At 42.2% G+C, this 14893-nt stretch overlaps 1 protein-coding gene across 1 annotated transcript in view; it reads left to right on the forward strand.

The window, feature by feature from the left end:
- SETD5 (SET domain containing 5) overlaps positions 1 to 14893 on the forward strand; it is a 63972-nt gene that overhangs the window by 28190 nt on the left and 20889 nt on the right. The window contains exons 3-13 of the mRNA XM_058812854.1: positions 1584 to 1689; positions 2566 to 2777; positions 3098 to 3156; positions 3562 to 3749; positions 4785 to 4823; positions 6339 to 6581; positions 11502 to 11650; positions 11968 to 12085; positions 12508 to 12617; positions 12903 to 13149; positions 13344 to 13424. Of these exons, the coding sequence (XP_058668837.1) occupies positions 1584 to 1689; positions 2566 to 2777; positions 3098 to 3156; positions 3562 to 3749; positions 4785 to 4823; positions 6339 to 6581; positions 11502 to 11650; positions 11968 to 12085; positions 12508 to 12617; positions 12903 to 13149; positions 13344 to 13424 (1552 nt within the window). The remainder of the gene's footprint in view (positions 1 to 1583; positions 1690 to 2565; positions 2778 to 3097; positions 3157 to 3561; positions 3750 to 4784; positions 4824 to 6338; positions 6582 to 11501; positions 11651 to 11967; positions 12086 to 12507; positions 12618 to 12902; positions 13150 to 13343; positions 13425 to 14893) is intronic.

Below are 14893 nucleotides of genomic sequence, written 5' to 3' on the forward strand. Positions count from 1 at the left end.
TAAACCTGAATGGATTTGACACTGTACCAATCTGAAAGTCCTAAATGATTGTTGCAAAGGCTGGATTATGTGGCAAGCTCTACATGGTACCTTTTATTAAGAAATACATCCTTTGAGAGAGAACATCTATATCTCCTGCTTCTGACAGTTTAGCTGGCTGTAGTCACATTGAAAACTGACCGAATTTATCATGTCATGCACCTAAATCCTGAGCTACAGAGATGTTTTTTTGCATAGGTGTAATGTCTTCTACTTTCTGCAGTTCTTTGTACAATAAATTATTGCTCCTTTATGTTGCAAAGACAGACCCACCTTACTCCAGAATAAGCCAGAAGCTCAGAGGTTGGTGCCTTGGAGAATAGATGAGGTTGAGTGGCAGGGTGGGGCAAACTTCAGTGCAGCAGAGATTTCAAGAGCTAATAGGAAGTCCAAAGGGCAAGGGGTTACTCTTCTTGGGTGCCTAAGCCCTGCCCCACGTGTGATTGCTGGCCATTGTTTGATGGTGCCTGATTCATGCTGACTGTGTAGGACCCACTGAGAATCCTGTGAGATCTCACCAGAGCAGCAGAGGTCTGAGGTGAAGTTTTTCTTTTCTATATTTTTCTTCCCTGCTTGCTCAGCTCCATGCTGTAATTTTGATGAAGATTCCATCTGCAGACATGATTCAGAAATATTCTGCAATACTCTGATACAGGCCCTACTTCTGATCTGTGCAGGTTATCTGACTTGTATCTTCTTGTAACAGAAGACAGCATGTTTCCTTGCTGGTGTTCTGTCTGTAGCCTCATTATCTAATATCCCCTGCATTGAATTGCAGCTGTCCCTTCTCTGAGTAGGTTTTCTGCAGCTTTCTGCTGAGGATATACCTTTGATTTTTAGCTGTTTTTTTTCACCACCCTGTGGTGGAAGAGTGCATTGTACCTTAGCAGCAGATTTCCTGTTCTGCTCATTGCAGGCTGCTGTATAGAAAGCACAGGGTGAATCTGATCTGTCTGTGGCCACTGTCTGTCCAGGACATGGATTTTGTTGTCTCTTTGTAACAGGAATCTCCAGTTTCTGGTAGTTGCTGTCAGGATAGCTGCAGTATTCATGCAGGCTTTATCACAGGATGTTGGACTCAGGAACAATTGGTATCTGAGGGAGAGAGAAGCAAGTGCAGGTGCAGGAAAGCTGCTTAGCTGCAGTTGAAATAAGCTGTTGCAGAGATAAAATGGCAGTACTGTTCAGTGGCTTTGAGATTAGGCTAGCTGGGTTCAGATGCGAATGCTGAACTAGACCCAATTTCCTCAACAATAAGGAAACTGAGCTTCTTACATGCTAATTACCTTTTTAAGTTCCCAGACTGAGACCTAGTTTTAATGAGCTATATAGGGTGGCCCTTACTCAGTTCCTTCCCTCTGAGAGCAGGTTCATCCTGTACAGCTTCTGCACACATGATGCTTGGTGAAACGCATGACACCACCTCGATTTCATGAAGTTTCTTCATTTTGAGCTCATGTGTTCAATAGAAAAGAGCAGTGAAATACTGGCACTAAAAAAAATGATGTTGTATTGATGGGTTTTACTTCTGGCCCTTTCTGCAGCCCAGAGTCTGTGGAAGCTAGTCCAGCTGTCAGTGAGAAGAATGTGTACTCCAGCCACGGCTATGGGGCCACCCAGAAACACAGCTATCGCGGGCTGCCTTACGCAGTGAGTACTCTCTCTGCAGTGAATCAGCTCTTTACTGTCTATTTTACTATTTTCTGCTTGTTCCATAGTTCTTTGTCTATTAAGCCTTAGGAATTTTGGCTTATTTCTTAGGGAGCACTAAGTTAGAGCTGAGTTCTGCCATACGTTTTTCATTTCTGTGTTTATTGTTTGTGAAGTCTCGCATACTCTACAGCAAACTTTTTTAGTGTTCTAGGTGATAGATTTTTAACTGAATGAAATAAATGAATGAAGTGTGAATATATATGAATATATAATATTTTCCTGGTGGTAATTTTATGCCCCATTTGGTTTATTGTGCACTATTTATACTTGTTTCAACTGCATAGATTTTCACAGTGGTAACTTAAAAGAATGAGGATCAAGGAGCAGTCAGGAGCATGGGAGGGGGAGCATGGCTTGAAGCTGTGGGATGAACAGGGTGTCACAGAATCATTGAGGTTGGAAGGGGCCTCTTGAGATCACATAATCCAACTTCCCTGTTCAAGCTCTGCCTGAACAGGTTGCTCAAGACCATGTCCAGTTGAGTTTTGAATATCTCAACAGACAGAAACTCTACATCTCAGGGAAGCTGGTTTCACTGTTTAAACACTTATGTCATCTCAGATTATTAGCAGTAAAGCAGTTAATGTCGAAATAGCCTGGTTGTTTTCATAAGTTTTGAGTTTAATTCATTGGTGCTGAAGGAAATAATTTACATGTTTCAGAGCTATTACTGTACCTTCTTGATAGGTTGAGGAATTCAGGCTATTGTTTTACACCAGTTAAATATTAACCTGGGAACTGTGGATTTGGCACTTCAGTTTCTAGGCATCATATCTTCACATTAAAAGTAGTACTGCAAATACTCATTTTCAGGATCATAATTACGGAGCCCCTCCTCCTCCAACGCCGCCAGCCTCTCCTCCTGTCCAGACCATTATACCTCGTGCAGAACTGAATGGCCTGCACTCACCTGATGAGGAGAACTCCGGGGATAGTGAGAGCTCCTCAGAAGGAGAATCAATTCCCACTTGGTGCCACTGCAGTGTCTCTCAAGATGGTTTCCTCCTCAAGTGTGAAAAGTGCAGGTAAGCTTTGGTGCAGTGCAGATCTGGGCTGCTTCTTGTCTTGACTGCTCATACTGAACCGTGTCACCTTTGGGCTGTGGGACAGACTTCCTTTTGCTAACTGGAGCGTTCTTTCCAGTGCTTTACCCAGTATTGACCCTCCTCCTTTGCGTTGTCAGCCTGACAAGTGTTGGTGGCACCAGGAGTGGAGATGAGGATGTTAAATCGATGTTCTTATCATCCTGGGCCCCACTGAGGGCACGCATCTTGTGACATCCTGTTGAATTTCAAGTGACTTTACTCCTACAAACCAGCTTCAATTGTGCATTCTCCTTTGGCAGAGGAATGAGCAGGGGGAAGGTGATCAGACTCCGCCACCGGAAGCAGGACAACGTGTCAGGTGAGTTTGAGGTTATAATTCTGATAACAGTGACTTTTATTTTCCTTCTTCAAGACCTTTGTCTTTTGGATGCTGTAATCATTTAACTGTGATCAGTGCCAGCTAATGTTCTTTGCCTCCCAACCACTGGGATTTTCTCCTCTCCTTACGCTTCACCTCAGTTAGCTCTAGGGAAAATCAGATTATCTTGTGAACAGAAAAGGAGAATTTTCATCAGTGCCATTCTGTGACATATCAGAAGTTTGGAACACCTGTTCCCAGTTTGGGTGGGAAAACTGAAGTGGTATAATTCTCTCAGGGAAGAGCTATGCAGGGGCAGCAAGTTGTCTTGATGAAAACAGACATAAGGGTAATCTGTGCTCTCAGGGATGAGAAGCTGTTCTCATGAAGCACTTGTCTCTCTAGGCGGGGACAGCAGTGCCACTGAGAGCTGGGATGAAGAACTCTCTCCCTCCACAGTGCTGTACACGGCCACGCAGCACACGCCCACCAGCATCACGCTGACCGTCAACCGCGTCCGCAGGAGCAAACCCAAGAAGAGGAAGAGGAGTACAGAAAAGGCTCGTGCTGCTCCAAAGGCCAAAAAGATCAAGGTATGTGGAGGGAGACAAGGTTGCTGCAGTTCCTACCAAATGCTGTGCAGAATGTTGTTATGAGCAGGTTGACAAGTGGGCAGCAGACAAGATATTTTTGTTCTGTCAAGAATTGCTCTTTTGGGTGTAATAATGGGACGCCTTGTATTTGTGACTTGCTGGAGTACGTGGCTGTTGGTTTAAAAATTACCTTGCTGGAGCTCCACCCTTATTTCCCAATGCTGTCCATTCATGCTCAGTGCTTGGACTCAATTACATATTTTTTCCTTTTGCTGTATTAGGATTTGGGGAAGTGGCTTTTGGAGTCTGGCTGTTTGTGGGAAAGGGTCAGTCTGTGAATAGAATGAAAAATGAAGGGAGCATGGTATTTTTTAGCAGGCTTTGTTGAGGAATTTGGGCTGCAGAGCTTCTTGGCACTGTTCTTCAGGGACAGAGATAGTGCCTGTGTGGAAAACTATGTAGGTAGTGATGAACATTTGTTGAGGGATGACTTTACTGTCTTGTTTATGAGGATCTGGGGACTGAAATAATTTTGAATTGCTTATATTGGAATGCAAGTGTGTGAGCAGCTGGTTCTTTCCCATCATCTGCCAGCTTTACCATGATTTTCCACAGGCTAGGTTTCCCTTGAAGTTCTTCTGGTAGGCACTGATTAAATAAAACGCTGGGGGCAGGAGCTATATGTGGTCTGGAGGGGTTATTTTGTTGTTGTGAACCACCTTAATTCTGTTGCTGGACCTTTCTTTTGTCAAAGCAAGTGAGGTTAGTTGGGAAAGTTTTGGTTTTGATCTTGACATTTTTACTACGTGTGAGGCAGGCTTTTTTAGTTCAGAAATCCTGGCCATCAAGCTTTTCAGCAGTTTCCACTGGATTTGCATTGCAGAGTCTCTTTTTGTTCAGGTTCATTGTTTCTTGTGTAGGTTTTCCTGTAATTCTTGCCATCTTTTATTAAGGATTGAAGTAAGTGTGAGATTCTAGTTCTGAGGAAATTTATAATACTTTGTTTTTTTCTCTCTCTCCTTGTCTGGGGGACAGGCTTTTCGAGAGGGCTCACGAAAGTCTCTGAGGATGAAGGTGAGTAGAAATGACAACCCTCTGTGTTGGTGGTGGGGTTTTCCCCCTTTATTTTGTCCCTCTTTTGGTTTCCCTGGGAAGTTTCTGATTATGGGACCAGCCTTGTAATAACTCCAACCTTACAGTGCACCACAAGGAGGCCTATTCAAAAGGCTATCACAGGAATTGCCCCTTGAACTTTCCATTTGCTTCTGATAGCTTCCAGTCAGATAATGCAATCCAGTTCTGAGAGGTGATTGATTCATGGCACTTGGGAGTGGGCTGTTTGATGTAAGGGATGTAGAACTGGTTGTGGCTGCTCTTCTCTGAGGGCAGTTATTGTTTGATTGCATCAAAGCTATTTCAAGCTTGGACATCAAAGTAGTTTTCACAAGTTTAATATTGGGAGTCCCTAGGAGTGCTGCCTTGTTTGTCTCCACATCCTCTTACTAGGAATGGATGGGACAATATATTTATCTCTGACTTCCTGCAGTAGTAGTAGGTGTGGCCACTGAATAGGAAGGTTATTTGACAAAAAAAGTAGACTTGAACTGTAAGCTGCATTTATTTCTAGACACAAGAGGTGCCTTAAGGTTTGCTCAGTTCCGCCTGACCCCAGTCCTGCAGCTGGCAGTGGCTTCTGGCAGGTGGCTGAGAGGAAAGACGACAGTACTGTGGTGTCCCTATGCACCATCTCCATAGCATGCAAGTGAATTGAGAGGGTAAAAATGCATGGCAACTCCTACTGTTTTTAATATATATGATTAAAATAATGATTTCTCTTCACTTGTCCTTGTTACAAAGACCTCAGTGTCATATGTGTCTCAGTGCTTTATGAAGTCAGTTGAGTTGCTGAGCTCTGGAGTATTTGTTAAACTACTTCAACTACTGCCAAGTAAAGAGTGAAGCTTAAGTATTTTTCTTTCTACCAGCTTCTGTTTTCCCCTCCTTTACAAGACAGTCTAAACGGATTACCTGATTTTGCCCTCTCTTCTTTACTCTGCTTAGGACTTGCAGTTTTAACCCTGTGGGTATTAGCTTATGCTCTACATTCAGTTTCTTGAAACTCTGGTGACCATTTAGCTAGAAGGTTCAGGACTATTTTTGGATCATTCACTGCAAAGATTGAGATGCAGTCAGCGTCATTGAGCATTGTGTTAGTTGTGAGTGGGTTGACTGCAGGACAAGCCTACATGAAATTTATTTGCCTTTGTGTGTCTGTGCCTTTGCTTTTTTAATGTACTTAATTATTTTTCCAAAGTGGCTTAGATTTTTTTTTTCTGGCCATGTGCTAGCCTGATTTTATTTTATGTAGCAGTGCCAAGTACCAACTTTCAAGAGGTCTTAGTTCTGCACAGAAATCTCAGTAGATTTCTGAGTGACACTGTTGTACAATGTTCTGGAGGGTGCAGATGCTGAAAAATGTGTCCTCATAACCAACACTTACATAGCTTGTAGCTTATTCATGTGCTTGGAGCACTGTGGGTAGGTTTTCCTGCTGTGTACCATCCATTCATTCTTTGCTGTTTGGTGCAGAATTCCCCTTCTGAAGCACATGCCTTGGATGAAAACACAGCTGAAGGGTGGGAGAATCGGATCCGCCTCTGGACGGACCAGTACGAGGAGGCCTTCACCAACCAGTACAGTGCTGATGTGCAGAACCTGCTGGAGCGTCACCTCAACTCTAATAAAGACTATGTGGGCAAAACTGCTATGCTGGACACAATCAACAAAACTGAGCTGGCCTGCAATAATACTGTTATTGGGTCCCAGATGCAGGTAAGAACAAGCAGGACAGAGGGGGAGTAGGTCAGGGCATGGGTGAGCAGTATTGTAGCTCAGGCCAACAGGCAGAGATTTGATACACAGTGAATCAGAAGTCATACAGTCAGAGAGAGATTAACAAATATTTGCATTAAACTAAATTAGTGATGCAAAGTTGGGGACATTTTGCACATTTCTGTAATGTGGTTAACAGGTATTTTGCCATAAATACTTTGGTCACTGAATGGCCTGAGACAAAACCAGATCTGTCACTTGCTGGAGATAGGAAATTTCCTGCTTTCCACCTGAGTTTTCCAGTCCCCTTTATTTATTTTTTTATTTTATTTCTTGACTCATGGTTTGTGAAAGGCTATTTTAAAGAACCTTTCAGCATTATTTCAGTATTTTGGATTATTTGGACTCTTGTAACTTTGAAATACTGCACAGCTACAACTGACTTCAGGAAGCTGGTCTCTCCCTAACTTGCCAACCATGAGCAGTGGTTGGTGTCTTGCCATCTCTATGGAGTGCATGTAAACAAGCAGAAACAGGAAAACAATGTGTTTGTGTGGTGTATGTCTTCCCCATTCATACTCTTGTTAGCTGTTTTGTCATCTTATCTGTGCTTTACTGAACAAAGTACAGCCTTCCTACCCAGTTTAGGCTTTCCTGGGCCTTCCTTGTCCAGGAGAATTGAGATAGTTGCATCTGAAAGGGTGGGCTCCAAAAGAGAAGTGAGGCATTTCTTCTGTGTAAAGGGAGCAAAGTCAGAAACCTGAATATCAGGTATATGTTTGTGCTTGAATCTTTCTTGTTTATATCAGCTGACTCAGTGAAGTTCATGTGCTCCCTCCTTCCTTTCCCTCTACCTTCATGCAGGTGAACCACTTCAGGCAGAGCACAGATAGTGCCAGTAAGGGAAAGTGCAGAAAGAGGACTTTGGACCAAACTTTCTTCCATTCTTTCCTCTGGTTCTGCAATAAATAAGATTTCGGGGGGGGGGGGGGGGCGGGGAGAAACATTTCTTGATAGCCTTTCTACAGAAAGCAGATAAGAAAAAGTTCTACTTCTCTAGAAATCGTAATATTTTTTGAGACTAAATGTAACTAATTCTGTCTGCCTCACATGAGTTTTAGGAAAAGTCCTGAAATAAGTAATAAAACACATGCTGTGTTTCTTGATATGTGTACAGCACGACACAAGACTATAAAATATACCATACATAATGTGCTTGTTCTTGCCATGCTCTTTCAGCCTCTCCCTTCCCAGTACAGGCTTAGGTTTTCCCATAGGAAAATGTGGCCAATATTCCAAATCAGAAGACTCCAAATGTGATACATGCCAAAGAAACAAAAAAGTTGAAACTTGCATTACTTGTTAGTGAGCTGTAGTTACTGTAAACAAGCTGTTGGCAGGTACTTGTCATTGCACATGCTGGGAAGGTGTCAGGGGACTTTATAGTTTCTGTTGGACACTGAGAAAAAAACAGGTGCCTGTCCTGGGTTTTTGCTTGTCACTTCTGTGTCCTGCTGTCTCTGCTCAGGAGGTGGCTGTGGAGTGTTGTGAGGAGGGCACCTGCATAGGTGTGGAGCACGTGCTCTCATGCACTGTGTTCTATTTTTGTTTCACTCATCTCACCTTTGGTAGGCAAACTGAGAAGGCTTCTTGGTTTGCATCAGTTGTCTATTAACTAGGTATCATTATTGAACACAAAAATAGCTTTTCTGTGAGATAAGGGAAAATAGGTACTTTGAGCTAGAAAAAAATCAGGAGGCTGTGCAAATATACATTTGCCAGCTGTGTAGAAATATTGTTGCTGCTCCCTTAGGCCATGAAGACTGGAGAGAGGAGAAAGGAATAAAAATAATGTTTTATTATGCCCTGCATACTCTTAGTAGTTCACAGAGTCATTTGACTTCAGTCAACAGTGATGCAGGTATTTACTTAAAAGAGATTGAGATGTGACCTGAAAGCTTCCTCAAACCAGGAAGAGTAGGAAAAGATGGGTTAAGAGTTATGCATGGAGGATATGGGATTTTGTTCATTGGAATATTTTGTGTAAGACAAGAGGAAATGGTCTCAAGTTGCACCAGCAGAGGTTTACATTAGATATTAGGATTATGGTTTTTTTACCAGAAGGTTTACCAAACTGGAATAGCTGCCTGGGGGAGTGGTGGAGTCAGTATTCCTGGAGATATTTAAAAGACTTGTGGATGTGGCACTGTGGGATATGGGTTAGTAATGGACTGGACAGTGTCAGGTTAACAGTTGAACTCAGAGGGCTTTTCCTAAATTATTCTGTGATTTTATGATAAACCAGTTTTCAGCTGTCCTCATGATGCAAGGGGAAAGTTGTGAAAATATGAAGCTGTTTAGTGTTGTGAATAAAATCATCTTAGTCCTGGCTACTGCCAGTTGCTCGACAAACTGAAAGCTGTGAATCACTTTCCTGACTGTTGTTGCCAAGCCAAACCCAGGGTTAGTGTTTGCCCTTTGCTGCCTCTGATAATTGCTGACTTGAGCTCAAACCCCTGACTGATTTCACATTCTGAAGTGAAGAGCAAAAGGGCCTTTATAAAATAAAGCCACTGAGTATTATGCAGATGTTGCTCTGCAAACATATCAGAACAGTTTTGGCTGATTAGCAGTCAGCAGTCCCTAGCCTGTGACATGAATAAAATCATTTGTTCTTTTCACACATGAAAGCATGGCAGCTAATCCACTTCATATTTCTAAATTCAGAAAATGAAAACAAGCTGAGCTGTGTCTTACCAGAAGAGCTGTGAGATCATTCCTCTTTCACCAAACTCAGATAAATAAGTTACACAGATGCAGAGTTTCTCTTTCCTGCATGGACTTTCTCGTCCTTTGACCACCCCACCTTATACCACCTGTATTCCCCAAGTCAGTCATGGGACAAAGGTGAGAGTGAAGGCTACCAGACATTAACTTCTGAAAGATAATATCTTTTTATGCTCTTAGAGTAGTAGAACAGTTTAGGTTGGGAGGAACCACTGAAGGTCATCTGGTCCAACCCTCCTGTGTAGGGCCAGCTTAGGTGAGAAGGTATAAAAACAAATCAGTGATAGTATAGAAACAGAATTATTCAACTGGAAACACACTGGGTCCTAATTCATCTAGTAGCTTCAGATACTGATCTCCTGTCCTACACTAGGAAATCCGGTCCCATTTATTTATTTGTTGCCATAGTTGAATAGTACAGAGTGCTGAAAGTAATTTAGCCACTACTCTGTGTAGTGTAAAGAGTCTCATCCTACAGCTCACTCATATCATGGGTTTGTTGATCAGAAATCAGGACCAACAGTGTGTTTTCTTGGACTGGAAATAACATGTTTCTGTGGACTTAGGGAATCCTCTGTGAGCTTCTGTCAGGACCAAGACCTGAAGAGATGAACACCCTGCAAGGCTCTTCAGAGTCTCCAGTACATATATCCAGGTTTTCCCAGTTGCTGGCAGACAGAGTGGTATAAGAGAGATAAACCCCATGACAAATGTGGCACTGGATTGTATCTCAAGAGGAGCTCTGGACCATTACTCCCATCTGAATAGGTTTCAAATGAATATTTTTATAAAGCTGTCTTTATCCTGGATCTGAGTGAGAGAAGTCAACAGATAGATCTTACTTTACTAGCTCATCCAAGATCTGCAATATAATGTTTTATAGAAACAACAAAAGTCATTTTCTTGAGGGGGTTTTAAACAGAGGAGATAGAAGATCCCAGTCAGAAAAAAGGGTTTAAAAGACCTGTGGTTTAGTATTTTCATGTGCTCAGTACAAGGGTTTTGCTGGGTTCCCAGTGCTGAGTGCAGGAATGTCATGTGTTCTGTCATTATTCAGGCTGAGCCCCTTAAACTAATTTTTATCCATTTCAGCAGAGTGCTCAGTAGCTGTTTCTAATGAAGGTTCTCTCAGGAAAAGTTGAGAATGTGCTTTCAGTAAAATTTTGTGGTTTACTCCTAATTTAGATACATAATTGTTATTATTACCAAAGTCAGAGCACTTATGCTTCAGTTCACTTTGGAAAAGTATCAAAACTGGGCCCTTATGAGCAGTGAATAGAATGCTGAGGAAGGAGCAGGCACAGCAGTGGTGGTGAGGCAGCCAGTCATCTTCAGATAATCTTCACTTACAGAGAGGTTTCATCTGTTAAGTAAGGAAAGTACTTAGTTTTTATGGAATAAGTCTTTCCTATACCCTAGTGCTTATAATATCCCTTCCATTATTCCATAAAATATGTCATATTTCGATGTCTGTACTTAAAGAATGTTGTGGTTTCATGGTGTCAGACACATTGTTGTGAAAATCAATTGTAGTAGAGCTGAAGACTTTAACGTATGCTTTAACGAACTGTCACTACTTCATTAAAAATTTTGTTCCTCATGTTAAAAAAAAAAACTTAAATCAACAGCACTAGCTGAGAAGAGATAAGTAGAGAAGTTTCTGGATGGAGATGGAAATTGCCAGCTTAAGTCTTTGGCCTGTTTGCTGGAATTTACCATCCTCTGCAGAAGGAAAAGCTTGCATTTTTTCCCTCTGAATGTGTGACAACCCACAATTTAGGGAATATCTCAATTATTCTGGCTGTGAAAGTGGCCATAATTGCAAAGCAATTCCCAGTTAGTAGCAAGTGACAGGTCTGGTTATGCCTCCTAGATGCAAGACTGAAATACTCAGTCTAATAGATTTGTCAGACTATTGTTGAAGGAAAGGAATAAATACTGTTTGCTTTTGATAAATATTATCAAGGTTATTGGTCATTACTAAATTATTATAAAATAAACAACATATTCACCTGACAGAGTTTCTGTGTGTTGCTATTAGAATATATTTTCTTTTTATATAGGTAAAATATTCTTCATGAGTTAGAGGCCTTTGGTTCAAATGTTCCTCTTTTGCTCTGGTTTTTGTTACAGCTGCAGCTGGGAAGGGTGACTCGGGTTCAGAAGCACCGGAAGATCCTGAGGGCAGCGAGAGACTTGGCACTAGATACCCTCATAATTGAGTATCGAGGGAAAGTTATGTTACGGCAGCAATTCGAGGTCAATGGGCATTTCTTCAAAAAGTAAGAGTACTATGAAATGATGGGTATGAGAGCATCGTGGCACAGACAGACTGGTGTCTCTATGGGATAGTGCTCACTTAGAGGGTCCTGTCAGCTGTGCCTTCCATAGAAGTGGGAAATCAGATATATCACCTCAGCTTGATGCTCTGCTTATGGACCAAACCCTCTGAAATAGATCTTTTAAACAGCTGGAAGTACCTAACCCCAGAGCAGTAGTGCTGATGGAAGTTCTGCTTCCAGTGAAGTGAGGTACCTGTTAACAACAGTGCTTTGGGAATTGGGTATTTTGGGACTGAGATGTTCTGTTGTTTCTGCAGGCCATATCCTTTTGTGCTGTTCTACTCCAAGTTCAATGGCGTTGAGATGTGTGTTGATGCCCGCACCTTTGGTAATGATGCCAGGTTCATCAGGAGGTCCTGCACTCCAAATGCAGAGGTAAATTCTCTTTTCATCATCACTGTTACTGCAAATACATGTTTATATAAGCTTAGTGCTTTCCCTAACTCAAAATGCACTAAGTACAGTAAATTCTCTGTGTCACTTGCGTGTTTGATGGTTTATACTTGGAATATGAGACAATTTGGGAACATGAGGGAGGTTTTTTTGGAAGAGAAAGATTTCTCTCAAGTCTTTCCTTTGGCTGCACAGTGATACTGAGGGTAAGCAGGTGGTAGTAGTTGTAAGTGGAAAAGCACAGTATGAGACAAGAGCAGTGAAGCAGGCTTTTCCCATTGGAGAATTTGGGATAATTACTCATAGAGTAGAATAAGAGCTACTTTGCAAAAGAAGACTTCCGTCTTGGAAGTAGGAACTGTAACCTGTGGAGACGTCAGCTTCTTTCTACTTCGTTTAACAAGGTTCGTCATGTGATTGCTGATGGGATGATCCACCTGTGCATCTATGCTGTTGCCACCATTGCCAAGGACACAGAGGTTACCATCGCCTTTGACTATGAGTACAACATCTGGTGAGTCCTTCACCTCGCCCAGGAGCTCTCCACTGCCCTCCTGGACTGGACATCTTCCTCCAGCCCTTTCCTCGCATTCTACATATTGCTCCGTTTTCTACTGAATTGCATTTCCCGGCTATTCTGTCCAGTTCTGCTGGCATATTCTCCAATAGAGGCCATAAGGTAGCCTGCTGTCCTTGCTTTGGCACGTGGTGAGATGTTTAGTAGGAGATGTATTGAATGTCTCTGTGCAGGGGTTGAGAAATGAAGAGTGACACGAATTATGTTTGTGTTTTGGAGCAGCAATTATAAAGTGGACTGTGCGTGTCACAAAGGGAACCGGAATTGCCCTGTGCAGAAACGTAGCCCAAATGCTGCAGAACACCTACCTCCACCTGTTTTAGGCACACTCATTGGGGCAGAAACACGCCGGCGAAAGGCCCGACGAAAGGAGCTGGAAATGGAACAGCAGAGCCTTGCGTCCGATGAGAACGGCACTCAGCAAACTGAGGAGGTTCCTGAGGGACCTGCAGCAGTCAGTGACAATGAGGTAAAATCTTTGCCCCCTTGTAACATATATGTCAGCATTCAGTGCTGCAGGAGTCTGATCCAATAGCATTGGAATCTGCAGAACAGAAACTGCAAGGAAGCCTTTTTTTTAAACCTTTAGCGCCTTAAATTACCATAGAAATTTTGGTAACTTTGGAACAGTACTGGGTTACTTAATCTGGGTTTCTATCTCAGGTGCCAGAGAAGGAGGAGAAACAAGAAGGGGAGAAAGAGGAGCCTGTAGATGAACAGGGAGCCTTGGTCCACAGCAGACGGGCAAGTAGCTCTTTCTGTCTGGGTATCACCCTCTGTAGGACTTACTCATGCAGTGACCCACAGGTCCAGTTGGATATTTCACTTGTTTGAACACAAATCCCATCTGTTAGTGGTCTTCAGTAATTTGATCAGCAACAGCAAAAGAAAAAAAGGAGGGAGCAAAAAACCACCGAGGTTTGGTTGACTTCAAGTCACAGGATTTATGTTAGGGTGCTGCAGATTAGGAGATACACTATAGATTTGTTTCCTCATTGGAAGGTTTAACTGTTACTTTCAGGGCTGTTCTATAGTCTAAAACACACCTTTAGCAGAACCATCAGCACTAGATTCCAAAAAGGCAGTTGGACCTTTTTTATGTTCCTGCTGCCCTTCCTTATTGCCAGTGCAAGAATTTATAGCACTATATAGAACCATAGCATAGTTTGAGTTGGAAAGGACTATCAAAGGTCACTTAGTCCTACCCCACCTCAGTGAGCAGGGATATCTTCAATTCGATCATACCATGAACCAGAACCTGATTTTTCTTAAAACTTGGTCATTTTTGCTGGGTTAGATTTGTAAACAGGTATCTGTTCAGTGTATGGTTTCATAAACATGTTGCCATGTGGGGAAAAGAGTGGGATCAAGTAACAAAAGGCAGTAAGAGGAGTAGACCACCAACAGCGGTATTGGCACTTACTTAATATATTACTTACTTATATCTTAGTGCTCTGGGATCTTTGATAATACAGTCTTATTTTAGCCTTCATCTTTACTGAGTAGAGCTGGTGTTTTTTTCTTGTGTTGCTTATGGCTCCTGGGATTGCTGCCTGGATTAGAATGTTTTATGCATGTGAATGGAGCCATTCTGGCTCTTAATTCGTTAATTTAAATAAACAAGAGAAAAATCCAAACAAAAATGCAAATACACAAATAAAATAACCAACCAACCAGAAACCCAAGGAAGAAAAACAGAAAAATTGCTCCCATCCTTTTACCAGCCAACAAATGTATTGAAGCTAGGAATTCCCTGTTCTTTTTTGCTCACCAGTATCATAATCACCTGTCTTCCTCTAATCAGGAATACGAATCTGCCAAGTGTAAATTTCCTGAGAATGCTTTAAATGTTAAGATAGTGCAGCAACCTGGAGAGCCAAGGGCCATCCAGTGGAGAGATGCTTGGATTAACTGATGGATTTTTTTAGAACAGATGAGATAAAGCAGTCAGTTTGCACTGAAATTTGCATGAGAGCAGTCATCCATCAGATTGGCCTTAAAGCTTTGGAGGGAAGATTTCATTTTAATGCAGGGAGGCTGATCTCTTTTTGGGACAGAATAGTTCAGTAAACCTAAGTGAAGTGTTAGTTTCCTGTCAGCCTGTAAGCCCTGTTCCTGTAGGTTGCACCAGTTAATCTGCTTTAATGCGATTCAGTTTTCTATACTTGGCATCAGGTAAATACCCATGTCTGTAGTTTCCCCAGTCTCTCTCT

The sequence above is a fragment of the Ammospiza caudacuta genome, chromosome 12, assembly GCF_027887145.1.
Source record: "Ammospiza caudacuta isolate bAmmCau1 chromosome 12, bAmmCau1.pri, whole genome shotgun sequence".
Taxonomy (NCBI): domain Eukaryota; kingdom Metazoa; phylum Chordata; class Aves; order Passeriformes; family Passerellidae; genus Ammospiza; species Ammospiza caudacuta.